Source organism: Talpa europaea (assembly GCF_964194135.1).
Source record: "Talpa europaea genome assembly, chromosome: 8".
In the NCBI taxonomy this organism is placed as follows: domain Eukaryota; kingdom Metazoa; phylum Chordata; class Mammalia; order Eulipotyphla; family Talpidae; genus Talpa; species Talpa europaea.
Window position 1 is genome coordinate 110,745,340 of NC_140075.1, and position 26,292 is coordinate 110,771,631.

General features: G+C 49.2%; 1 protein-coding gene across 1 annotated transcript; it reads right to left on the reverse strand.

The window, feature by feature from the left end:
- Positions 1-15,499: 15,499 nt before the first annotated feature.
- Positions 15,500-24,869, reverse strand: CIPC (CLOCK interacting pacemaker; the record flags this gene model as incomplete). The annotated part of the gene is made up of 3 exons (XM_084239582.1): positions 15,500-16,393; positions 20,156-20,325; positions 24,734-24,869. 3 exons carry the CDS (start codon positions 24,867-24,869, stop codon positions 15,500-15,502), a joined length of 1,200 nt encoding a protein of 399 aa, XP_084095708.1.
- Positions 24,870-26,292: the final 1,423 nt, after the last annotated feature.

A 26,292-nucleotide genomic window follows, 5' to 3' on the forward strand; every position in this document is an offset into this window, starting at 1 on the left:
TGGCAGGCAGTCATCTGGCAGGCAGACCAAGGAAAGAACTTCTGCATAGGGTCAGGGAGGGGAAGTTCCCTAAGGGAAGATCCTTCCCTTCCCCGAGATTCTAGTGTTATCCTCATGCTTGTCAGGTCCAGAGGCTGCAGAGATGCTTACAGGGAGGGTGGGGCAAACATGGAGGGGTCTGGAAATTATGATGTAAACTTTCATCAGCCCCGTCACTGTGGATAGAATCTCTGGAGAGGAAGGACCACCTGAGTGTTAACATTTGTTGAGGGGGTTGGCGTTTAAGGGCAGGGAGATGAAGCAGTGTTGGGAGCAGATGGAGGCAGTGGTAAAGCTGGAAGATCACACTCAACTCTGGGGTAATGTTGGGAGAGTTGAGACTGAGCGGATCAGAATACAGGGGTGCACTTGCCAGAACAACCCTACTCATCTGGGGGACTTGATGGGGCCTTGCTGTGTGTTCTAGGCACCACAGGACCATACCCCTGGTGACTGTGAGGGATTGCAGACTATCCAAGTGCCCTCCTGACTGGGTCCCAAGTTCAGTCTGCTGTCCGTGTAAGCACCAGGACAGATGCCCACACCCTAAGTGTGTAACTGGAGGTCACAGTGATCCCAACTGTCACCAAACAACACCCTGAGTTCTTAAGCAGAGCTTTGGGAGGACTTGACCTGGGTCCAGCCTTCACGCCCTCTAGAGGACTAATGTAGTGATGGCTCTACCCCCTCCTACTTTTCCCCCCATATCTGCTCATTCATGCATCCTATATACATTTCTTAAGTGCCAACTATGTGCTAAGTCTCTTCCAGGTATTAGTATACAGTGGTGAGCAAGACAATAAGATACTTCCTTTCGGGCATCTGATCACAGCCCCCAGGCACTGTCTCCCCCTGGTGGTCACTTGGCCTTCTAGATCCCCAGGTTGGTTCACTTGGAGGGAAAGGATGTGACAGAGATGACTGAAAGGGAGCCAAGGCTGTCTGGATGGAGGTGCCATTGGGGGCAAACTCGCCACCAGTTCTGGCCACACTTAAGTAGTGGGAGTGGAGGGGAATTTTGGGGGAGGGTCTGAGTGATCCAGGTCTTCATTCCTGCCCCCAAAGTTCACCTTGGAAGTCAGCCCTGCCATTCCCAGCCTCCTGGAGGCGCCACACTGTGACACTTGACGTGGGGGTAGGGAGCAAAGGGGTTAGCTGGTGGCAGATGGGTGAGCGGGGGTGACAGTAGGGAGCTTGCCAGATATGGGACTGGAGCAGCATTTGTTCACGTGTCCCTGTATCGTTGATGAAGAACATCAATAAAATATGTGGTTTTAAATTGGATTTGATGTGATTGTCTGGGCACTGTGGCTGGTAGAAGGGCTGGCAAGCTGGCATGCACTGACACAGTCATACCAGCTGTTAAAATATTTAAGGTAAGTATTAAAAATACTTCTGTTCCAGAAGGTGACGAACTATTGTTCAGACTCCCTGAGTATCCATCCCTTGCTGCTCCATCAGCCTTGGTTCCTCCCCCATGGACTTATCCCACTATTTAGCAATTGAGAGGCTAATTCCAGACACCTGGATAGGACCCCCCAGAACACTGCTCCAGCCTCAGCCAGTATCCATCGTGCCTGGTCAGCTTAGGCTGTGTTGGTGAATATCTGGATATCCTTACCCAGTGGTGACATCCATGGTGGGCTCTGTGGTCCCATGGGACCAGGAATGGCATGTCCAAGCTGGGAACTTTTCTCCTTCTCTGCCACTCTCCCATCCCTTCCTGTGTCAGAGGACAGGTGGGGAGAGAATGGAGCCGGAAGGGCACCTGCTCCTTCATCACAGCCAGAGCTGACTGCTCCCGAGGGTCAGCCAGTGTCCCTGCCCTCTCAGACTCTTAGACCATGAACACCTTGAGGGCACCCAGGAGGGGGTTAAGCCCTGCAGGCGTGGTCCCCAGCAGGTGAATGGGCATGAGCTCTGGTGCATCTTAAACACATGTAGATGTGGAACTGATGTGGGACACAATTGTAGGATAATGATTCTAATTGGTCTGTTGAAGAATCTTTAGCCTTGGCTACAGATGTATATGGGTCTGCATTCCCTGAACACACACCAATGACCAACAAACCTTCAGATGTGGACAGGCGGGGAAGGGGTGATTGAAGCTAATCCTCAGCACATTCTAGAACATGGGTTATCTACACTCCATGGGAAGACACACCTGCTTTGTTCACTTTTGTATCCTTGATGCCTAGCAGCGAGCCAAGCACATAATAAATGCTCAGCAAATGACTGACTGAATGCACAGAATTTGTGCTCACTTGCTCATCCCACATCTCTTATTCCCCTAATGTGCCCAGCATTGTGTTCTACACGTTGTGAGAACTTGAGGGGCTCATAGTTGGGCGAGCCCCTGGGACTGCTTATACCAGCTCTAGGGCGCTACAAGCAGCTGTGGGGGCCAAGTCTCCTTGGTCCCCTGTTTACACAGGACCTGGAAGGATACATGAGACTCAGCAGGTGGAGATGGATCGGGAGGGGTTTCCAGTGGGGGAAACAGTGCTGGGGTCTGAGAAGGATGGTGGAGCAGGGAGCACAGAGGACATCACAGAGAAGCCAAGGAGCTCAGCTTCAGAGTTGGGACTTGAGCAGAGGGGACCTTGAATGCCAAGCTAAGCAACCTGGAGTGAATTTGAGAAGTAATAGGTGTCTTTTGAAGGTTTTGAGCAAGGGAGCTCCATGATTAGATATCCAAAAGGGAGCCCTGGCCATCGACTAGATGCTGGAAGGGGGCTGGTAAGAGCTATTTGCTATGACCTGAGTGTAATGTAATCGGGCTCTGAGCGGGACCAGTGGCTGAGAGCAGAAGGGAAGAGAAGGTATGAGAGCTGCTTCACAGACGTGGATTCTGACTGGAGGAGGGGTGCTGGGGAGGGGCCTCAAGATAACCCTGAAGGCTGGGACCAGATGATCAGGGTGAACTCCAAGCACAGGCCATCAGGAGCATTGGGTGGAGAGAAAATGATGATCCTGGGGTTCAGGGTCACCCCACTCTCCTCTGTCACTGGCCCATCAGTTGGCAGTGGGTGGTAAGTATCATCAACTATCCCGTCTGCAACCTTGCATGGAGGAAAGGGTTCAGGACAATCTGAAGCTGCAGCACAGCTCTCTGACACCCCAAATCATCTGTCTGTGGCAATACAGGTCACAAGTTCCGTGGCTTACACATCCAGTGTCAGACAGGATGAGCCACGTGGCTCCCTGGTGCCTCAGTATTCCCATCTGGAAAGTGGGCCCTCTGCTTTGGCCCAAACCTTTGTGTCAGATTAGGCAAAAATATGGATGGCTGCACTGCAGGGACTGGGAACCAATGGAGCCTCAGGAAGAGGACAAATTGAGATCTGAGCCCACATCCTCCCCTCCACCCCCCACTGCACTTCAAGGTGGGAACTAGTGCTAGGTCCCAGCAGGCCATCTTCTAGCCAGCCTCCTTCTCTAAGAGCATGGCTGTCCTGCCACTCCATGCAGTTGGCCCCCAGGTGTCCTCCTTCCCCTCTGTACCTTGAGTCCTCCAGCAGGCCCTGTTGCTACCCCCTCTCCCCATCCTGCCCTGATTCTGGGCAAGCTCTCGGGGATGCTTGGGAGGCAGAGCTTCCTGTTGGAGAGAAAAGGAAGGGATGTGTAAGGAGCAAGGCCCAGCTCCTCCATTCCTCTAATTTTCACTGATGTTGACCCGATGCCAGGCATGTTGCCAAAAACTAGGAATGCAAAGATAAATTGAGACCCATTCCTGACCTCAGGGAACTTGCAGGAAAGAACACCAATCACAGGTGGTTGTGATTCAGTTAGCACGAGCGTGCTGATGGGCAATAGAACCACAGGGGCTACAGATTAAAAGCCTGGAAGCCCACAGGAGCGCACTCACTCCACTGTGGGTAAGCTGGAGGGCTTCCCAGAGGCGGTGACATCAGGATCATGTAGGATAAATAGGAGTTGTCCAGACTGAAAAGCAGGGCTGTGTGGGTGGGGTGTGGACAGGTGACTGCAGAGGCAGGGATGCCAGGTGGCTTCCAGGAGTTGTGAGTTTCCATTTAGGAGCGCTGGGGCATGAATCTGCAGGTTGCAGCTACAGTCAGAGAAAATTATAATCCTCAGGCCAGGTCCCTGAGGATCCTGCCCCCTCACTTCACTCACTTTTTAGTGAAGTGAGCGACACCGGAGCTCAAGGGTGTGCCACCTGGGTGAGTCCAGCATGAACTGATACCTGCTCTTTCTAATCATCAGCAGCGTCATCTTCCAGGTAAGAGACCAAAGCCGGTGGGTCATGTTTATTCCCCTAAGACTCAGCCCCAAGCTGCTGAGAACCTCAGGGATCCCTGGACTTCTCTCTGGGAGCACCCATCAGTTTCCTCCCCTGCACAGCCTCGGCAAATGGAAAGCCTCTCTACCAAGATGGCTTCCAGGAGCTAGAGCAGAATTGAAAAGGCTGAAAGCCCCCAAATGTAGGGGTGGCCTTTCATTATGTATATTCCCCATCCTGACTGATGAGGCCCACACCTTTGTGGCCTCCTGCACCCCACTGGGCACTCCCCCTAACCTTCTCCCAGCCCCCTTGCATCCTGCATCTCCACAGGGCATGTCCTAACTGGCCAGCTCCCAGGGGAGTCCTCCCACACTCTTAGCACCCTCCACCACTTGGACTCTCTCCCTCCTATGTGATTTTCATTTTCCAACTCTCTGCAAACCTTGGAGGGGATGTCTATGCTAGTGGGGTCCTCTCGTCCCACCTACCTGGCATATAGGGCCGATGTGTGGCTGGCGTGGTAATTCTACCAAGGCAATAGTGACCAACGTTCACTCTGAAGTTACCACCCGCCAGGGCCTTGGCATACACCCACTCTACCTGTATTTACTAGTTATTCTTCATAGCAAACCCTTGAAGTGTGCCCTATAAATGTTCTCTTTTCCAAGTAAAGAAACTGAGGCACCGGGTGTTTATACGAGTCACCCAAAACCTTGCTACTATTAGGTGGCCAAGCTGGGAGTTCAGGAGCAGGCTGCCTGCTCCTGAGTTCATCTTCTAAACCCCCAAGCTACACTGTCTTTCTATTGTGGGTTATTCTAACCCCCAATAAATTCCCTGCTGAAAGGTAACAAGGAATCAAGTTTGTTCATTAATTCACTGATGGATCACTCATTCAACGCGTTACTGAGCCCTGGCAGAGCCAGGCAAAGGGATGGGGCTCAGCCTCTGCCTTTGCTGAACCCACTGCCAGCTGCTCGGGGACAGGCCCACGAGATGCCAGTCCTTGCAGACTGATGACTCTGGGGACATTGACCTGGATGAAGCATCTTTTTCAGGAGGCTGATGTGGAGGTCTGAGGACAGTTCAGGCTGCCGACCCGCCTCAGGGCTCAAGGACAATCCTGGCCAGAGGCAGAGCCTTGAGCTATTTTGGGCTGCTGCCCTCCCCAGCAGTGTCAGGGTGCCTGCAGGAGGGGGCCAGACACTGCCAGACACAGCACAGCCAGGCACATCTTCACTCCCTCCCCTTGGAGATGGGGGTGGGGGGGAGGGTGGGGTGGGGGGGTGGGTCTGCAGGGGGGCATCAGAGACCCCAAAATGGAGTGGGCTCCAAGGGGAAAACATCTGCCAAAGCTCTACAGCATCTGGGGACTAGAAGGCTCTGAAGGGGCCCTTTGGGTGTCTAGGAAGGTGGCTGATGTCCTCCCGTCGAGTGACAGCATCCCAGCAAAGTTCTGCAGGCCGGGGGAAGGCCCTGGGCCAGAGGGGAGAGCGGGTGCTGTGAGGGCTTCCAGGGAGGAGGCAGTCCTCTCTGTGCTCCTGCTCAGAGTTCCTGTCCCCAAATGCCCCCTTTTGTGTGATGCCTGAACTCCCCACCATTAGTATCTCCTTAAAAATAGCATCCCTCCCCCCAGCTCCTCCTTTCAAGTTTCAGAAGGGATTTGCTTGAGAGGCCTTCTTTTTCTGCCTGTCAGCGAGCTGAGAGTTGGGCCAGAAGTGGTCTGAATGGGTGATTTGAGAGACAGGAGGGGGGAGCAGCATCCACAGGGGGAAGCGGCAGGGGGATCAGCATCAGCAAGCAGAGGACCAGCATCCACAGTAGGGGGCAGGAGGTGGAGGGGCAGGCCCGGGGGCAGAACAGAGCAGGAATGCTCACACCTCCCCGTTCAGGACGATGCCCCGTGGGTCTGCTGCTGGGTGACCTTGGGGAGGTCACCCACGTCCTTGGACACGCGATTCCTGGACACTCTTGGCTCTCAACGAGCACATTAGTTGAAAGACCCTCAAAGGGGCAAACCCCATTCTCAGTTGCCACAGACCCCACCCCACCCCACTACCCAACGGGGAGCGACCTCACCCTCCTCCCCCGCCCTTTGGACGCATCAGCGGCGCTGTGTGGCCTCCCACAGGGCGCTGGCCAAGGCCACCTTGCCCGGCCGCGGTGCTGGGCGGGGGAGGGGCGGCCCGGGGTAGCGCTTAGGAGGCAGCGAGGGCCGGGGCGGCAGACGGGGAGAGGCCGGGGAAGCGCAGTGGCAGGGATTTGAGTTCCGATGGATTCAGGCCGCAGAGGTCACCACGGCCGCGCCCGCCTTTCCGCAGACTGAGGCCCGCGGGCAGGTCGCGGAGGGCCCAGGAGGCCCGCGGGGGGCGCCTCGGAGGCGCGCGCCGGGCCGAGCCCCCGAGGGCGCCTGGCAGCTGCGGCCGCCCCTCCCCGGCCCGCGCTGGGTAATTAACAAACAGAGGCGCGGGGAGGGCACGCGACGGCTCGCCGGAGAAAGGATTTAATTAGCAACGCTTTCAGGGGAGAAAATTAAATTACTGGAGACAATGGTGCGCTCCGAGAGACGCGAACCCCCGAAACGGATTCCTCAGACTCCCCTGCGCGCGCCTGAGCCGCGTCTCCACAGCCCCGCGCCCCGCGCGCGCCCCCGGCTCCCGCCCGCGCCCGCGCCGCCGAAAGGGGGCGCCCCCGAGCCGCGCGCCCGGCTAGGTTGGCGCCCGCGTTCCGCAGCAACGGGGACAGGTTGCAGACTGATGACTGTGCGCACATTGTCAGTGCCCCCCCAAACCCGCCCGGGCCAACCCACCCCGGGACTGGAGGGGCTGCAGGGCTTCTTGCCTTGTGGAGCCACGAAGGGCTCAGGGGGCACAGGGGGAGACCTGGGCTCCAGATTCTTGCTGCTGATAGTGTTCTGGAGACGGAGCTGCCTGGCAGAAAAATGGAAAGAACAGCTTGGATCCTGGAGACGGGGTCAAGAATTGTGACCTTGTCTGCATCCTGGCGCCCCTCACGGGCCCGTGCAGCACCTCTGGGAGGGCCTTAGCACTCCAGGGCTCCCGCCCATCGCTGCTGCGGCCTCCTCAGGTGCCATCATGGCCTGCAGCTGGCCCCTTCTACCTCCTATCGCCAGAGTGTTTTTATTTGTGACAGTAGTGACCCTACTCGAGCTCCTCCGAGATCCAGGCCACGTCCTGAATTCTTGCACTAGAGAAGTTTACTGACTGTGACCACAGGCCTGCAAGTGTGACCAGCCCAAAACCACAGATGAGGAAACTGGAACCCAGACAGGTCAAGGAAGTTGCCCAGGACACACAGGTAAGTGACGACATACCACAACCACTGGCCCTGAGCTCTTCTCCAGCAGGGGAAGCACCTGGTTTTGACGCTGGGTGAGTGGAGCCTCATACATGGGGGTGCTCAGTAAGGATTTGTTGAATGAATGGCAGGTATTTCCTTGGATGTTGGAAGGGTGCTAATAGCTGCGAGGTTGTGAGGATGAAATGAGAAGGTGTGTGTAAAACACCTGGCACCTCACTTGGAGGTGCTACTGTGAATATGTAATAAAAGTTGGTGCCAAAGCCTCTCCAACTTGACTCAGGGATCTGGTAACAGGGCAGGCCTATGCTGCTGCACTTCTAGCCCCCTCCCAGGGATGGCCATGCTGCTGACCACCCTTACTGCCCCTGTGCACCTAGCCCCTCCTTGCTCCCCATTCCAATCCCAGCCCCACGAAAGGGAGCCAATGCAGGGAGCCGATGCAGCAGTTCCCAGCCTTGTCTGCTCATCTGCAACAACCTGAGGAATTTTCAGAAGTACTGGTGGGTGTAGGGCCAGGGGAGGTCCCGCCTTCCAGAGACTCTGACAGAATTGGTCTGGGGTGTGGTCTGGGCGTGGGAATTTTAAAAGCTTACAGAGCTTCCGCTAAGCAGCAAGGCCAGAATGGCTGCAGTGGAAATACATGAGGAGGGCGTCACGTGGGCAAGGAGGTTTGAAGAGGTTTGCCTGATACAGGTGTGGAGGATGGATCGTGTGGCGACCAGAGACTGAGCCACCAGGTAGGAGAATGGGCAGGTGTAAGATTAGGGATCCCGGCCGGGGGCTGACAATCAGCATTCCTGATTCCTCTGTGCTCCCCACCTCCTGGATGTACAGCGCTAAGGAGGGGTGAGGCCTGGATAGGCTGGGGAGTGTGTGCTTGCCAAGTACTCTGCAGGGTGTGGACTAAGGAGGGGCTCTGTGCTGGGTGCAGCAGGGTGCGGAAGGCAGGCGGGGAGCTAGACTGATCTGCTGCTCACTGCCTGTAAGTAAAGTGAAAGGCTGACCTTGGACCCCGTCCAGTTCACCTTCTCCTAGAACGGCATGTTTCGCCTACAGTAGCAATCTCATGATTACTGTTTACTGAACCCCATGGTGTGGTGTTGTGGACAAGGCTGTGCTGTCCTTGGCTGTACCAGACACGGTATGGCACGATCATCTTAGATAGTGACCCAGCAAATGAGGAAACAAGGCCCAGAAGGTTTATCTAACTTGCTACAGTCACACAGCGAGCAGACCCAGGCCCAAGCTGTGATATTTCTTCTCGCCACCAGGCCTGTACTCTGCTCTTTCCTTTGGCTGAACCACTGTCCCCCTTCCTCCCAGTTTAAGCTGCATGACCCACCAAGGCTGAGCTCCTCTCACCTTGCTGAGTTCTTTTCCAGGCCTTGGAGCAAGCCCACAGCTCTGGTTGGTCATTGGCCTTGAGCCACAAGACCTTGTGACTTTCCCTGTGACTCACACGTGGCTCGGTTGTGAGGGCTCCAAGGTCAGGCACACATGTGGCTGTTGTAGGCCCTGGGTTCAGTAAGTGTCAGTGCTGCCAGGGCCGGGATGAGGGTGAGGCCATAGAAGTGCAAAACCTGCGGTCTCACGCTTGGGGTGATGTGAAGGCTTGTGCTGGAGGCAGCCTGGGGAAGGCCGAGGAAAGCAGATGCAGGTGCTGTGCAGGTGAGCTCAGAGGTCTGCAGATGAAACACTGAACAGGATCGCCCAACCGGGAGAACTCTCTTCCTATTGTGCTTGGGTGTCAAGAGGATCTTGTTACCTAATTAATATACTGTGCCTATGTCAACACTTCCAACACTTCCATGCCTAACTTTCTCGGGCCCCTGTGGTTGGGGGGACCAGGAGGCAGCCCTGTCAGGGTGGCCCAAACTACACCAACATAGTCACTTACTAGCCAAGGGCCACAAGTATAACTGGGGCTCGGAAGATGCTTCCAGAATGAAGGCAACACATACTTCCAAATACATCTTGACTAGACAAGCATTGAGTTGGAGGCTTTAAGACTTGCAACTTAAAGTTGTCTCAGCCCCTCTCAGCAGGCCAGAGTCCTGGGTCATTATGGAAGTGCACTGTCAGACCAAGCCTGTATCTGCCTTGTCAGCCATGGGCATCCTGGGCTGTTTGTTTTTGGCCTCTGTATATTTTGCTTAAGTGAACGCTCATTTGCATTTCCTCGGCAGTGCCGTGACAAGCAGGAGAAGCTGGGAAGCCTGGCTGGAGAAGAGGCGAACCAAGCAAACGCGCTAGGAGGAGCTCCAGGCCTCCGGAACCAGGCCCCTGCATTTGCCAGACGCAGGGCAGGGCCTTCTGAGGTCTTTTATGTGTGGGTATCTTTAAGCTTCTCCTCCCTCCTTGACTTTGGGAGGACATCTGCAGGGGCATCCTCACGGCCTTACCACGGACAGGCAGTCCCAGGTCTTGGCTGCTCAGCCAGGACCCAGGAGCTTCTGCGCTGTCAGTCCCAACAGAAGGGTGGGCTCCAGGTCAAGGACTTCCATCTGCCCACCCAGCCATCAGAGGTTTGTGAAAACTGAGGCTCTGGCCCTCCTCTGTTCTAGAGACATCTACCAGAATTATCAAGCACTGTTCCTCCAAAGCCACCGAGATTCCTGAGATGAAGTGAGTGTAGGGTAAATGGAAATCATCAGGGGTTTCCGCCCTCCCGCCATTAGCATCAACTGATCAACACCTGTGGTCTTGCATGCGTGCCTGACGCGGCACCTGGAGTATGGAGTGGGCGTGTGTCAGTGGGCACACCTGAGCTGAGAGACCGCCTATAAGGGCGGCAGCAGAGGATGGAGGCAGCGGAAAAGGCAGGGTGCGCTGGGGAGCGTCCGAGAACAGCTAAGAGAGGAAGGCGGATTTGCAGAGGGGCCCAAGCTGCTGTCTCCCTGCTGGCTTGTTTCCCCTAACCTGTGGGGATGATGCCAAGGGCTCCAAGGTTCCCTTCCAAGCTGCCTGAACTGATGATGAACGCGCCCGGCCCGGGACGGCTGCAGAACAGTGAGTTTTTACGAAAAGAAAGGAAGCTATTTTTACTTTTATGCTCTCAAGTCACTGTGGGGGCCTCGCGCTGCACACTAATGCTTGGCCCCGACAGGGGCCCTCACGCGGGCTGGCCTCGGGATCCCTCTTTCAGTTTCCATTCCCCTTCATTCCCTAACAGCTTCCGCCCACTTGCTGTGTTAACTTCATACTCCGCAGGCTTTTTTCTCTTTCTTGCTCATCTCTTCCAGCTGCTGTAATTTCAGGCAGGAACCATACAGGCCGTTCTTTCAAGCAATTTTCTAATGTATTGCATAACCACCCCTCATAAAAGAGAACGAGCAGAAAGCATGCATCCTAAACATGAGGAGGAATTGGGAGGCGAAACCAGGGTGGTGACAGGACCCCCTGGCCTCCCAGAGCATCTCCTTCCAGGACACTAGTCAAAGGCTGGGTTCATATTTTCTCTCTTGCCATTCGTTGTACCTGAGGTGTGGGTAGGAGATAGTCTTAAGTATCCCAGGCGAAGGACAGCTCCACCGAGGGGGTCGCTTGGACGCCATCGCTGGGTTGGTGTGCAGGGGGCTGCCTTGCTCTGTGGAGCAATTTTACAACACTGCCGAGGGGCTGTCAGCTCAGTCAAGGGGACAACTAGGTTTACCCCCCTCCTCTTGACAACGGAAACAGAGCTAGTGGAGATAAAGGCTGCTTCCTGTTGCCTCTTTCTGCCCAGTGATTCGGATGGCACCATGCCAGCAACACACTGCTCTCATCTCTAATCTTATTCAGTGTGGCTGAAAGGTGACATCCAGAGAGCTGGGGCCAGACAGAGTCCTCACAAAGTAACACCACACCTTGTAGCCTGTGGCTGTTTACCTTAAAAATAATGTAAGTCAACCCAAGAGGCTCCTAACACATGCAGAAACCTCCCTGGTTGTGGTGGTGGTGGGGCGTGGGGGTTATCTGGGAGGTAATGAAAGCCAACAGACATACTTCTTCAAATATAAAACCGGTTACCTACTTCATCTCAGATGACAGGGAAGGACTGTTTGCAGATGAAGACTAGGAAAAGGTGTGACTTGATTTAACCCCCAGCTATTCTCCTTTTGGGGTAACTCTGAGAGCAGACTTTTATATGGGAACTAGTGAATCCATCTTAGCTGCAACCAGGTAATAATAGAAAGGCAAAACCAGTGCAGATGGCAAAATGCTTCATCCAGAGCCAGACACAGTAGGTTAAAAACCCCACTGGATGCTGTAACATAAAGCCATCTTACCAGAGCACCAGGAACCTGCTCTGTAGACACCCCAGGTTTAATTTTTTTTAATCTATTAATGTCATAGCTGTAACATACTAGAGCTTACAAAAGGTCAGCTGGAAAGAACTGTAAAGAGAACCATTTCCAGTGCTTTCCTATTCAGATGAAAGGCGGGGTTCCAAGGGGTTCTCCAAAGCCACCCAGTTAATAAGTCACAGATGTGACAGGTGCACGCAGGTCTTCAGACCCCATCGCACCAGACTACAGTCTGCAGCGATGCCATAAATAAGGTGGATTAAACACACTGTTTTGTTTGCAAAGAGGTGTCCAGGTGGACAGGTGCAGGAGCGTGCGAGGGCCCAGGCGCAGGCTGAAGTGGTGGCTCTTCTGAGCCTGCAGCACCCACTCAGGCGCACTCGTGTGCGCCTTCATCTTTCATTATGGAGGAACTGGTCTTTATTTCAGGAGGGGCCTTCTCTAGCCATTTACTCACTTTAAAATTTCAGTTTAGTGGACTTACAGCCATACATTGAAAAAGTCAATTAGAAAACAGTGCAGGGCAGAAATAATGCTGTTGGGAATTAGATTATAGCAAACTTCCAGGCCTTTAAATGAGGAAAATTTTTTTCTTTGGTGTCTTACAATTGTGGGGATGGGTGTCTTAACTTGGGCTGGGGAGCTGGGAGGTCTCCATACATTTTAGGGTCAACACCTAAGAAGCCTGGGGAAAGGCTTGTTGATACACTTGCTAAGGACAACGTCTCTGTTGTGGAGAACTCAATGGGATATTAGCTGATCCCAGCAGACAAATGCTACTCATGAAAATGTTAGATTAGATAGCAGAATCTCTGGATTACATTCTCCTGTCACTCCGCCCAGCTGCCCGATCTACACCTCCAAGACTCTAAGGGGCCCTGGATTGCTCATCTGCCTACAGTTCCCAAATGACATGCGCACATACATTTGAAATGTCAATCAATTCTTTACTCTAGACTTCACTTAGTATTTTTTTGGAAGTTATAAAGTATAAAGGCCAAATAGTTTTCAAGTAAGTGACTTTTATTTTTCTGACATTTCACAGTCAATTTCTACAAAACTTCATACTTCCTCAAAAGAATTCACATTTGGTAAATAAATCTCTATCCTAAAGAATTCATAGCTGGAAAAACACTTCAATATATGCAAGAGAAGTACTTTCTGATGAAGGAACCAGAATAAAGTCAGACAATACTATAATCAATTAGAAGCAGTGAGAGGGTAATAAATCACACATGTCATTAAACTCCATTCCCATAACCAATTCAGTCAGCAGTTTTTTCTAGATGTTTCAATATTGCCAACAAAATCTGCCAAAAGTTCTCTAAAGGGATGGTTGGAGTTAAGAATGGCTTCTCACTTTCAGAAAACGGTAGCTTTGCCACCTCCTACTAGATCAAATCATGCACCGCTAAGACCGCTACTACTTACAGCCTGTGCAAGCCATGGAGCACTTCCTGATCAGCTCCGATGTTCGTCCACTTGCCGATCTGGCTTCCGGGCCCCAACGTCCGCTAGCCTGAGTGGATCTCTCCTTCCAAGATCTGGCTTCTAGACTTGGCTTCATCTGCTTATAGCTCCAGTGGGGAAAGAACACCCATGCTAACAGCTTAGAGACTTGCAGTGCTAAGTTACAAGATCAGAGATGAGTGGGGGGGTGATGCCACCTCTCCCTGCCACTCAGCAGTGAGGATCAGTGATGGCTTTCATCAGCTTTTCCTGTGGCAGGAAGGAAAAGGCAAACCTTCATCTAGGAAGAAGAGTCCAAGAGGCTGATAGCTCCACAGAGAGGTTTTCAGATGGAACACATTTGGTTCTCATCAAGTGTATTCTGATTCTGACACTCGGGGAGACTTATGATTGGTGCCCAGGCTGTTCTGAATGCACCTGTCTCTACAGCTTTGCTGCCAAACATATGCTCCCAAAAAGGCAGCTTCCTCGCATGATGCACAGAGTAGAGCTGCTGTAGAACCACAGCGATTCGGGGGGCCAAAGGAGTGTGCCAAGAGAAAAATAGTAAAAGAAGCTGAGTCTGCTTAAAGACATTTGCTCTGATTTTTGTAACTCTTTCAGAAAGCAAATGGCAAATAATAATTCTGCACTGATCAGGAGAATCTATAGCCTTCACCAAGTTGCTCATTTCTAAACCGGTCCTATCCAAATCAGGTCTGCTTGAGAACAAAGTACTGGCATATGAGCAAGACTCTGTCAAGACTCTAAACTTCTGGTCTTGGTAAGATTTCAAGAACATTTTCCTTGTAGGAAAGAGGAAGGCTGTCATACAGAACTTATTATGGTAACTTGGGCTAAGATTTTCAAGATGAGGAAATTGTTACGAGAGGACAAAAAGTCCAAAACTTTATTACTTAGAAATCTAAAGTTGACCTTCACAATGAAGAGGAGAGAATGGCCATCAGCTGGCGATTCTCATCATATCCACCATTTCTAGATGAACTTCACACAGCCAACATTCTACAGCCCACCTCTGGCTTGGTAGCCAATAGCTAATACACAAAGAAACACAAAGACTGCCTCATAATCCTTCCACGTCACCGTGACATGGGACAAATAAAACAGTAAGAAGAATGTTATCCAATCTTTTGTGGACTCCTATGTCCTAACCTCAAGATAATTTTGATTCAAAGTTTATCAGGCTTAATTATCACTTCTTTCCTCTTTTATAAAATCAAGAATGAAAAAAGGCAGCAGAGGGCTGGGTAACTTACAATCCTCTCTCAGAACCGTGAAGCTCTCTTTAAACTTTTCACACATAAAACAGGTCACACTGATTCCAAAGAATAGAGGGGGGAAAAGTATAAATTACCAGAATCTTCCAGCTCCTGATGAAGAGATGCTGGCTGTGCCTACTTTCTTCAGACTCTATGTCAAGAAAGAATTATCAACTCTAATTTTAGGTGGTACTGAATCCATTCCATACTGTAACAATCTGAAGTATTTTGCTGACCAGTTTAAAGGGAATCTGGCATGTGGCTGAAGTGTAAGAGCTAATGGTACTACGTTTACCTCTTGACTTTCAAGTTTAAGGAAACAAAGCTTTTTAAGTGACTAAGTGCTTGTTTGCTGCACCCAACCTGTGCCCGGAGCACGTCAGCTTCGCCCAAATGGCAGATTCTTATGAAAGGCTCACACCTCCTCTTAGTTTTCTCTGTGATTAAGACGTTCTAGGGATCATTATGTCACCTACTCCCTGGCTTGACAGGTGTCACTCTGTGCTCTCATCCACATCACTGCACCTGTGATCACACGCTGAGTGGGACAGTGGGAGGTGACAGCTGTAAGAGCCCCACACAGTCACCTCTCCTGCTCTGCCCCGTGACCCACTCAGTGCCTGTAGGCTAAGGAGAAGGGACTCAGGGACACTCTGAATCTGAGGTCCTCTATGGAGTGGAGACATGTAGACCGTGCAAAGACCACAGGTTAAGACAGTAGCCAGGTACTTCATAAATGGCTTCATAAGTGAGCTGCTGAACAATTTAAGTTAGGGAGGAAAAGCTCTGACATAAGCTTTGGGAAATAGGAGTAAGATAACAGCAAATAAAAGAGTTAAAAAGAACCACTCAAGTAATAGGAAAATATGCCTTCTGTGTTATATGTCTGGGTGATCCGAGAATGCTTCCAGGTCACTGCCTGTATGACTAGAGCCAGGTGTTAAAGATGCCTGCAGCTTGGCCCAAGCCTGGGGAGCCCTGCTCTTGGCAGCCTCTAGAAACAGCTGGGTCTGCTCCTTGAGCTGGTCTAGTTCTACCTGAGTCGCCTGATTCTGACGAATCAACTCCTTGGTTTTCAAAGTGATCTCCAGCAAACCGGATTTGTGAAGGACGACAAGGGTATTCTGGAAGCGCCTGTGTTTGTTCTGCCGCTGCTCTGAAAAGATACCAGGGCTGCGGCAGAGGTGCTCAGCGGCCCACAGAGGTGAGCTATAATTAGCGGAAAGGGGTGAAAGCGGGGAATTGCTCTCTAACCCGTGCAGAGTACTGTCTGATGCGCAGACAGGACTGGCAGGAGAAGCAAAGGTCAAGCTGGGAGCTTTAGCCACGTGGCTGCTAGAGACCGGCTGAAGAGTCTGTGGACTTCCACCTGCCACCAGGGAGGGCACCCCCTGCAGAGCGGAGTCCTCAGCAAGCTTGGCGCTGGGGGGGGCTGGAGTTGGGGGACTGGATGGCACAGCACCCGTCTTGGTTGGCTCACTGGAAGACAAGCTCGGCCCGAGTCTCTCAGTGCAGATTTTCTTCTGCATTACACTTTCTCCTCTTTCTCCTGGGCCAAGGGAAAGGCCCCTTTTGCCTGGGTGTGGAGCGATTTTGGTGTAAGAATTTAGAATGGGCAAGTAGTTCCTGGAGTCCGACTTTTTCTCGCCCGTGTGACACGGGCTGACAGGAGATGGCACCGGCGGGTGAAGGAAGAGAAGCTGTGGCTGCGCTGAGATCACTTCGAAGGAGGGCTGGACCGTCCACGACTGGAGCTGCGAGGAGCTGCTGCCCTGAAAAGGGAAGAAAAGAGCAGCATACCCCTCGTTACCTGCTCAAAGGTCAGGTGCTCGAAGCTCTGTCTCATGGGCAAAGCAGATGCTCAGATATTTATGACAATTTCAAGTACGGAGTTTCCTTTATATAAAGGGTCTTCCCTTTCAAGAATATGATTGGAGACGCAGCTTAACCATCCATTAGAGGCTGAAACCACAATTTGTTTTTTAGGGTTTTTTTTTTTTTTTTTCACTTTTCCTAAGGAAAACTAAGCTAGAGGAAATATCTTTTATTATTCAAATGCCGTCATTCAGAAAAAGAAATCATAGGTAGGTGAAGTAATGATATGGTCACAAATGAGGCAAGGAAAATACAATTTTGTGGCTTACATTAAAAATGTGCTAATCTCAAGATTAGTGCACATCTATTGATGGGACTTTACACTGAAGACTATCTTCATTCAGTTCATCTGGAACCTCGTTTATTCGAAGATAACTTTTGATTTAAAAGTTACACTGTCAGAAGTCCTTGGGCCTGTTTTTAAGCAGTAACATGCAGCAACCAGAAAACTACGCAGATAAGAATAGCTGCCATATATTGGTACTTACTACATACGAGCACTGTGCGTGCAGTTTCACACGGGTTGTCTCATTCATGTTCCTAGCTACCTTGTGATGTAATTATCATTTCCCTTCATACATAGGAAGCTGAGGCTCAGAGAGGGGCAACAACCCGCTCTACGTCACCAAGCTACTAAGTGACACAGCTAGGAACCCATCCCCTGACTGACTCAAACTCATCCTAATCATTCTGCTTTACTGCTTTTGTTGTATCACTCCTCAATCAGGCATCTTCATTTTCAATGAAAGCACTGACTCAGATGGAAGTTGGAATAAGAAGGGTATGGCTAGCTTGTCTCCAATATTTAAACACCAGTCTACTTGCAACCTGGTTCCAAAGATATGCATATAGATGAGGGGGGGCAGAACCTGACAAGGACCCTCTCCTGGGTGGAGGGACCTGAGCGCTGTGGAGGGAGCTATCTTCACACTGTTTTGCACTCATTTCAACTTCCCGGATGCCTGACTAGGAACTTTAGGTCAATGATAGTGCATCCCCTGTGCAAAGGCTGGGGTGACCTGGAGAGTCCATGCGCAAACCCTCTTGTGTGCAAATACACTCCAGGATGCAGGTAAGCAAGCAATGGTAGGCCCAGAAACCACACTTCCTGGTCAGAGGAGATCCACAACCAGGGTCATCCCAACCTAGCTCAGTGAGAAGCAAAACTTCAGGCTGTCCCCCAAATCATTCATGCCCTAAGGGTTAACCTACAAGGCAAAGAGATGCAGAAAAAAACCTAATTCATTGCTCTCCCAAGGTGATTTCACCGGATTGTGCTTCTTCATGCTGTGTTATGCCTACCTCCCTAATAGATACAGAGCTTATGTGTTCCAGTTATTAGATTTTACAATGTATTATTCATGTCGAACTCATCTGAGGGAACAAGATTTTAGACTTGAATAGGATCTAACATAACACATAACACTTCATGTTAAAGATGAGGAAATGAAAGTTCATGGTGGTTAAGTAATTATGTGCAAAATCACATAGCCCAGTGGCAGAACTGGATTCAGCCATTCAAAAGAAAAACACCTTAAACCAAGCAACAATAATCAAGACATTATACAATTTGCAAATATTTTAAAAAGTCTATTAGATTGTGTTGTATTCTAGCATGCTTGAAAAAACAATACTCCTAGAAAAAGGAACCCTCATCTACTACTGTTGGGAATGTAGACTGGTCCAGGCCCTGTGGAAAGCAGCATGGAGGTTTCTCAGAACATTAAAAATAGACCTACATGTGATTCAGACACCAATTCTACTCTTAGGTATCTACTCAAAGCATTCAAAATAACAGTCATTTGAAGGCAAGTAAGTACTCCTATGTTCAATGCAGCACTATTTACAATAGGCAAGTTATGGAAAGAATTCAGGTACTTAACAGCAGATGAGTGGATTAGAAAAATGTGGTATCCACACACAGCAGAATATTACTCAGCTATAAAAAGACGAGCTCTTTCCATTTGCAACAACATGGGTGGGACTGGAGGGGACGATGTTAAGTGAAATAAGCGAGAAGGCAAAAGACATACGTGGAATATAAAGAAACAAAGCAAAGGATCACACAAAACTAAACCAGTAATAACAAACAAATCTGACCGTGGAATTGAGGCTACAAGATGGAGAGGAGAAGGAGGGAAGACGAAATGGGGAGGGGACACAATGGACTACAGTGGAGGGCTCTGGTGCCTTGGCGGTGGGGGTGCTGTGGGGACACGCTTCCGGGCGGATGTGATCCTATGCGTCTGAATCACATAGCATGTTGTAAACTAATGTTACCTCAATTAATTAAAAAAACCCTAGACTATATTAGGTCAGCCTGCCCCCAAGCCTCCTATTTCCTGACCAAGCGCAGCAGCCTCTGGCGGGCTCTCATGAAGAATGTGGCTCTGCTGGAAAAGGCTACTCACTCCACAACTGTGGGTTGTTCTCAGCCCTCTGGAGCTGCCAGCCTCGCCTACCACAGAGAAGGCGAATAAACAGTCACAGGAAAGAGTGACAAGAGATTCAGAGATTCAGAATGGAGGAAAAAGAGCCAGGCAGAAGGAAGCCCTGAGACGCATGGCGGCACAGGTGGGGCCGGGATGATCTCATTTGGGCTGCATTTCATGTCTTTATTCTCTCTCTTCCTTTCCACAGGAGAGCTATGTTTCCAGCTGAGATGTGATTTGCCAAGCAAAAACCTTCAAATTCTTTCCCCAAACTCACCAGACTGCCTTGCTGAAAATCAGTTTGTGTTCCTCAGAAATAACTAGGGAATAGTTAAGATGTGCCGATTCCTGTCAGCCATGTTCTACCTAAGGTAGGAAGGTCAACAAGAAAAGGTCAGATTTCAGATTTCACTATCTTCAAGCAACCTCATCAACGGACCACTTTGAGAACTGATCTATTTCAACAGCACAAAGTACAGTAAGGTTAAATGTTCTCTGGCTTCTAGCAATCATTTCAAATCCTTAGACTTCGCTATTCTATCCTACACCCAGATCATATGATTGAATTCTGTTTCAAACATGAGGGCTAAGCTCAGATTCTCATTGAAATCTTTCATATCTAGACAACAGTCACATAATATGCATAGTTATGTGAAGAAGCCTGAAATGGCATTTTCTAACTCCTCGGCAATGCTGCGTGGACTATGCTGCTACAGCTTCACCTAAACCAGTGACAAGGTGCTGGCTGATTACTAAGAAAATGCTCAGAATGTGACGAGATACATGGAAACTGCCTCTAACTTCTCAAACAAATGAATGCCTCCTCAGTATCTAAATTCCCAGGGCAATTCAAATGAAACAGATTCTTTTGTTTCTACCATATATTATATATTAAAATGTACTTCTGAAGTAAAAACATCCCTGCTTGGTTCCTTCATACACGATGCAAGTATTTTGAGGTCCCTTTGAATATATACAAGGGGTACAGGCATAAAACAGTCATACTGTCTGGAAAATGAAAACACATGACATGCTTCTTATATTCCTTTGTGAAGCATGATCAAGAGGTAGAAAGAAATGCCATCTCCCCCCGACAGAAGCTTACATGGTGTGGTTCTAGCAGTCTGCTTCTAAAATCTCTCCTTGGCCGAGAGGAAGAGGCTCTGTACACAGGAAGTTCAGAAACTTTAATTTGCAAAGACGTTAAGAGACACTGGCCCTCCTCACCTGTTTGACCAGCACATTCTTCATGACGACCATGGGGGACAGTGTGGGGAAGACATTGCTCGCAGGCTTGGAGTTCTGCCTTGGCCTGTCTTCTCGGCTCCAGCCTAAGGCACTCAGCATGTCCTCGGACTCCATCTGCTCTGCTGAGCTCAGACATTCTGAGCTCCCATCTGGTGGGCAGAAAAATGGTCAGTCATATGCATTCCAGGCTAGGGGTCCTAAGCTAGGAAACCATGGACCGCCTGAAATTGAATGACACATTTGTGTTATATGTTTTTGTGAATTCTTCTGAAGAGATCTTTAACTTTCATTGGATTCTCAGTGGAGTCTACAGTTACCCTCTCACCCCCAAAACATTAAGAATCACTGCCCTAAGGCAGCAGATTTCCTTCTTATCTTTCATTCAGACAAATGCCTATGTCAATTAGGGTTCATGTAAAAGTAACATCACCAGTCTACAGGAAAATGGGTTGAACCTTCAAAGGTAGTTCATTACTTTGAAGAATGTGTTGTAGAGAGGTAAGGGGAGTGTGTGTGTGACCTGGGTAAGGATTAAATCTTTAAAGGATCTGGGCACAACAAGATATAATAAAGACAAAACCAACCTCAAAACTTATATCCATGATGAATTTATAATAGCTTCTAAATTTTCTAATCTGTAAAATTCAGGATATGTTGTTCAAAGCTTAAGTTTAAACTATGTCTTTATTATCCATCCATGCCCCCTCTGCTGGTGTCCTAAATGCATGCCGGAGTGCCTACTGAGGCTCCTGTACAATGGGTGATAGGATGATAAGAAGATACGCCCCAAGGCAAAGAGAATAAACTTGCTCCATGTGAAATCCATACAAAAAGGACCTAATTAGCTATCTGCTGGAGGTAAACCAAGAAACTGCTATAACCCTGCTATTGAGGAATCTAGGAATACCCTAAATGCTCATCAAGACTCTCAGAGTAAAATGGATGAGACAGGACTGGAATGTGACTATAATTTAAATGCGTGTAACTGCCAACACTTGCATTTAATCAGAATCTCCAGTGACACTTTTTAGGAATTATGAATTTGGGGTCATCCAAATTCAGTCTACTGAATTGATTTATCTGGTGCCCAGCAGGTATATTTTCACACAGTACCAAAAGGAATTCAACTATGCACCCCTACTTAAGGACCATTAGGCTAGGGCCTCCCCGGTGGCGCAGCGGTTGAGCGCTGGGTTGCGAGGCTGCCCGCAGCCTCTGCAGCGCTGGTTCCATCCCCGGCTGCTCCCCGGCCACCGGAGGAGGGTCCCACATGGCGCGCAAACCTCCCCTGCCGCCCGCTGCTCCCCTCAGCGGTGTACTTCGGTCCCTCTGCCTGCTCTGCTCCCCGCTCTGACTCTGGTGGGTTCTCTCACCCTCCTGCGCTTCTGACTGTACCCCGTGCTTGTATAAAATAAATAAATAAAATAAATCCTTAAAAAAAAAAAGTGCATCAGATTTAAAAAAAAAAAAAAAAAAAAGAACCATTAGGCCAGAAACAAAGGACTCAGAAGCAAACTGAATACCTGATGCCTGGATATTGGCTTCTAGATGGCATTCTGTACAAAAAGGAAGCCAGGACTCCTTGGAGACACTGCTGATCCAAGTCTCTGGCAGGGAAGGTACAAGATGAGCCTGAATACCTTACTGCCCCAGAAAGCAGGAGGTGCTCAAATACAAATGTCGGAAAGAGACAGGAGTGATGTAGAAGGGACTCCCGGTGGCCAAACTGCCCCACTCGGACAATTTGAGTATCAGAAAGAATCATGAGGATGGACAGACAAACTAAATTACAAAGGAATTCCACAAATCCACAGTGATACTCCAAAATGGGGGTGGAAGAAAGTGCTTCTGTATAGAAGAATGCCAGCTAAAATAGGTACAAGGAATGATGAGATCTGATCACCATTTTTAACCCATGAAGGCAGTGACTGATTCAGGCAAATCTCATCAATAGATGCTAAAATCACTATCAAGAGTTTGTTAAAAAAAAACAGGACAGGCACACAATCTTAAAGCATCATCCCACAAATTGCTTATTAATTACAAAAAAAACCTCTTTTACAATAGAGAAATCTGGAACTTGCATACCAATTTAACCAAGTAATCAACTGGGGTGGCAGAGGGGGGCAGTCACTAAGAAAAAGACAATCTTAGGCATCTCTTTATATGTTGTAGTAAGAGGGCTAAAGCATCAAAAATGTAAAAAAGCATTTATCCCGATTCTAATCATGGGAAAACTACCAGAAAAATCTAGTATGGGACAAGCTATAAGACAACAAACCTAACTATGTCAGTATTACAAAAAAAGAGGAAAAAAAAGGATGATTGAGTTTTCCTGGACTAAATCAGACTAAATAGGCAGGACAGCTAAATGAAATGCACAGTTCTCTTGGGATTCTGGATCCAAAACAAACACACAGAAAGACTAAGTGCTATAGACACTATTGGAACAGAGGGGCAAACCCCCGACTGTAGCTAATTACTAATTCTATCAATGTTAAATTCCTTGTGTATGGTAATAACACTAATTATGTAGAAGAATGCTACTGTTTCAGGAGATTCAGACTGAAGTCTTCAGGGGTGAAACGGCAAGTGTGTGGACAGGGAAAAAAAGCAAATATGGCAAAATGATATCACTCCGTGGATCTAAAAGAGAGAGAGAGCACTACAGTACTCACTTTTGTGTAGATTTAAAAAATTTCAAAATATCAAGATGGGAAAATAATTAAAATGGAGAAAACTACTTTGGTTTTATAGATTCCAGCACACACGAAAGTGACTGGAATGCTAACTCAGGCCGTGACAAAACCACTGGCGCCTGGCCCAGCCCAGAAGTGGCTGGAGGCGTTCGTTGCAGCCACCTTCTTGGGACAAGGAGCCTGATTATTTTTAATATGACCTTGTGTCTGGACAGCACAGTACTTCCTACAGTAGTTCTGCACAGAGAATAAGGAAACTATCAAAAAAAATATCTGCACTCTGGGACATACTGCAGAACCATGGGCTTGACAGAGCGAAAGCTGCTGGAAGAAGCACCAGGCTGTCTAGTGTTGGGGATACCAAGTGGCAGGATGACGGAGAGGGGCTGTTTTCTTCTCTGCATGTGCCCCGATTTCTAACTTTCCACAATAAGCATGTATTACCTTCGTGACATGAAAAACAGACAAAAAATAAACATGATTTTAAAAGAAAAAAGGGGCCTCCCTGGTGGCATAGGAATTAAAGTCTCAGCGCTATCAAACTATTGCCAGCCACTGCGGCATGAGTTTGATCCCCAGCCAGGGAGCTGACCCGCCTGGCGCAGCAGACCTCTCCCGTCTCACCCGCTTCTCCTCTCAGCAGTGGATTTCAGCCAATCTGCCTGTTCTGCTTCCCACTCTGTTTCTGGTGAGTCCTATCACCCTTGGCACCCCTGACCTGCACCCCAGTTCTTGTATGCGTAAATAAAAACAAATCTTTAAAAAAAAATAAGAAAAAGAAAAAAGGAGAGACTAGGCCTGTAACATTTCCCAAACCTGCCTGAGCACCAAATTACCTGATAGTTGTAAAGAAATAAATAAAACCCATATCCCAGACCCCTGATATCACCACTTCCAGGAGCAAGGTCTGGTGGTCTGTAAATTTAACAAATACCTCAGATGAGGCAAGTTGGGGAAACAACGAGAAGAGACAGAAGAAAGAACCCCGTGGGCTGAAGGTGGCCCTCCACTGCTTGGACTGCCCCGTACTCTAATCCCTCGGCCGCCAGTGCTCTGCTCCTCTCTGAGTAACAAGCTATTTATAATCCAGCTTCTCATCAGCATGACCAGGGAGAAAATACGCCAACCTAAGGGTGAGAGGGTCTAGTTTTTCTAACAGCTGCATTTCTCTCTGTAGATGAGGATGGACTGATTAGTCTCTGTGAGGCTGGATAATGTAAATTTTCCTCCAGGAGAGGGCCCTCCTCTTTAGGATGCGAACCCAGCCAGAGTCCCCTGACATCATCCCCCGGCGGCGTCTCCTGGGTCAAAAATGTTGACACCAGAGCTGTAGACCTAGAAATAAAAGAGGGCCTCAGCATCACATTACAAGACATTGGGTATTCGGCTAGTCCTTTCAGGTTGGGTTTAAGCAGGGAGGGAAGTATAAAAACTGCTCTTCCTTGTAAACACAGCAAAATTACTTTCTTAGCAAAAAAGGTAAATTATATAGCACTCTTGTTTGTGACATGGTGACAACATGCAGTAGAATATTTTTTGTGCAGTGTAACTATTCCTATGAAAAAAGAGCTAAGACAACAGAACTAAGAATATCTAGATTTTTTTCCCCCAGTAACCAATTGCAATAGTTGGAACTGTAAGATTTAAAGTTGAGAGGCTGAACTAAAAAAGGGCGAAATCGTTTCTTCAGAACCAACCCCACTATTCTGGTGGGTACCTGCCATGAGGCATCAGAATAACCATTTTAAGAAATGAGAAAGCTATTTTTCTTGCATGTGACACTTCCGATTGTCAGGGAGGACTTTGTTTGCTGGGAAAATCATTCATTACAAAGTAGAAAGGATAAGGTATTTTTAACCTGAAAATCCAGAGTCCTTATCTGACTCAGCAGCTGCCAAGCCGAGTTGCCGAGCGACTTTCTTCATCTCTGTGCCTTTGCCTACTTTGGCTGAGAGTCTTCTGGGGCTCTCTCTGGGTGGGTTTTTCCTCTCCATGACTTACTGGGCTGGAAGAAGATGCATCAATACTCTTTTCATCGGGCTTGCCCTGTGAGAAACAATTACATTAGAGGTCACTGCCTGCAGAGCTAAAACAGCTCTCGTGTGGCGAGTACAGTAAGGGAGGAACACTGGGCTGGCCCACTGGCGCTGTGTGTTCTGAGGTCTCAACTGACAAAGGCTTCAAGTTTACCAAACGCAGAATGGTTTCCACCCAAAAGGAGGTTCACAGGCCTCTAACTCCATTACAAATTCAAGGCACACAAACCACATTCAGAGGAAGCTTTGTAAACTGCTAACAAAGGCACATTTGATTAGGGTTTCTGGAAGGGGTAACTCGCCCTGCTCGCTGAGAGAGGAGCGGAGGCAATGCCCACCCACGGACAAGCCTGCTCGCCCAGCTCCGCTTGCAGCTCATGGCTTACTGCCACCCCCCAGAGTGTAGCTTCTCAAATCAACCTTTCACTTCTTCGGATAAAGTACTGAACAGAGTAAAAGCAATTCCTTACAGGTACACACTACTTTTTGACTTTTCAATAGCACTTTAATAAGCTTGCATACAATAGTTTTGATTCTATAAAAACCTGTCACATCATTGTCCATCTCACTTTAGCCTCACAAGGTCCTCCTCAGTTGCTATCCCGCTGGACAGAGGAAGAAATTGAGGCTCGGTTAAAAATATTTACCAAGTGCCCACTATGAACTAGGCATTGTGCCAGACCGGGGACACAGAGCCAGCAGAACAGACAAGAAGAGGAGGGACAAGAAGAGAGACAAACGTGCGTCAAGTAATCACACAATTTATTAATTGCTGTTTAGATAACAGCTATAAGAGGAGGGGCTGATAGTCTGGGGAAACCAAGGAAGGGAAGGCTTTCCAGAGGAAGTGATATGCAGATGGGATCTGGAGGATGATGTAGTAGAGTTAGCAAGGGAAGGGGGGGGCAGAGTAGGGTGGGATGTTCCTAGCAGTGTGAAGGCCCTCAGGGAGCAAGGAGCTTGACACACAACAGCTGAAAGGCCAGGGAGGCTGGAGCACAGTGCAGTGGAGTAGCAGGCCATGCTCTGATGCCAGAGGGGTAGGTGGGAGCCAGAGAGCAATGCCTTGAAACTCATGTAAAGACTGTTTAGAGCAGCAGGAAGCAGAGTCTCCTTGGTGGCTTAGGGGTTAGGTCTCAGCCCTATCACCTCTACAGCCTGAGTTCAATCCCTGGCCAGGTAGCTGACCCACATGGCGCAGCAGACCTCTCCTGTCTCGCCCACTGCTCCCCTCAGCAGTGTATTTCAGTAAATCTGCCTGTTCTGCTCCCCCACTTTGTCGCTGGTGAATCCTCTCAACCCCTGAAACCCCTGGCCTACACCCTAGTTCCTCTACACAAAAATAAAATTAAAAAAAAAAACAAAAAAAACAAAAGAGCAG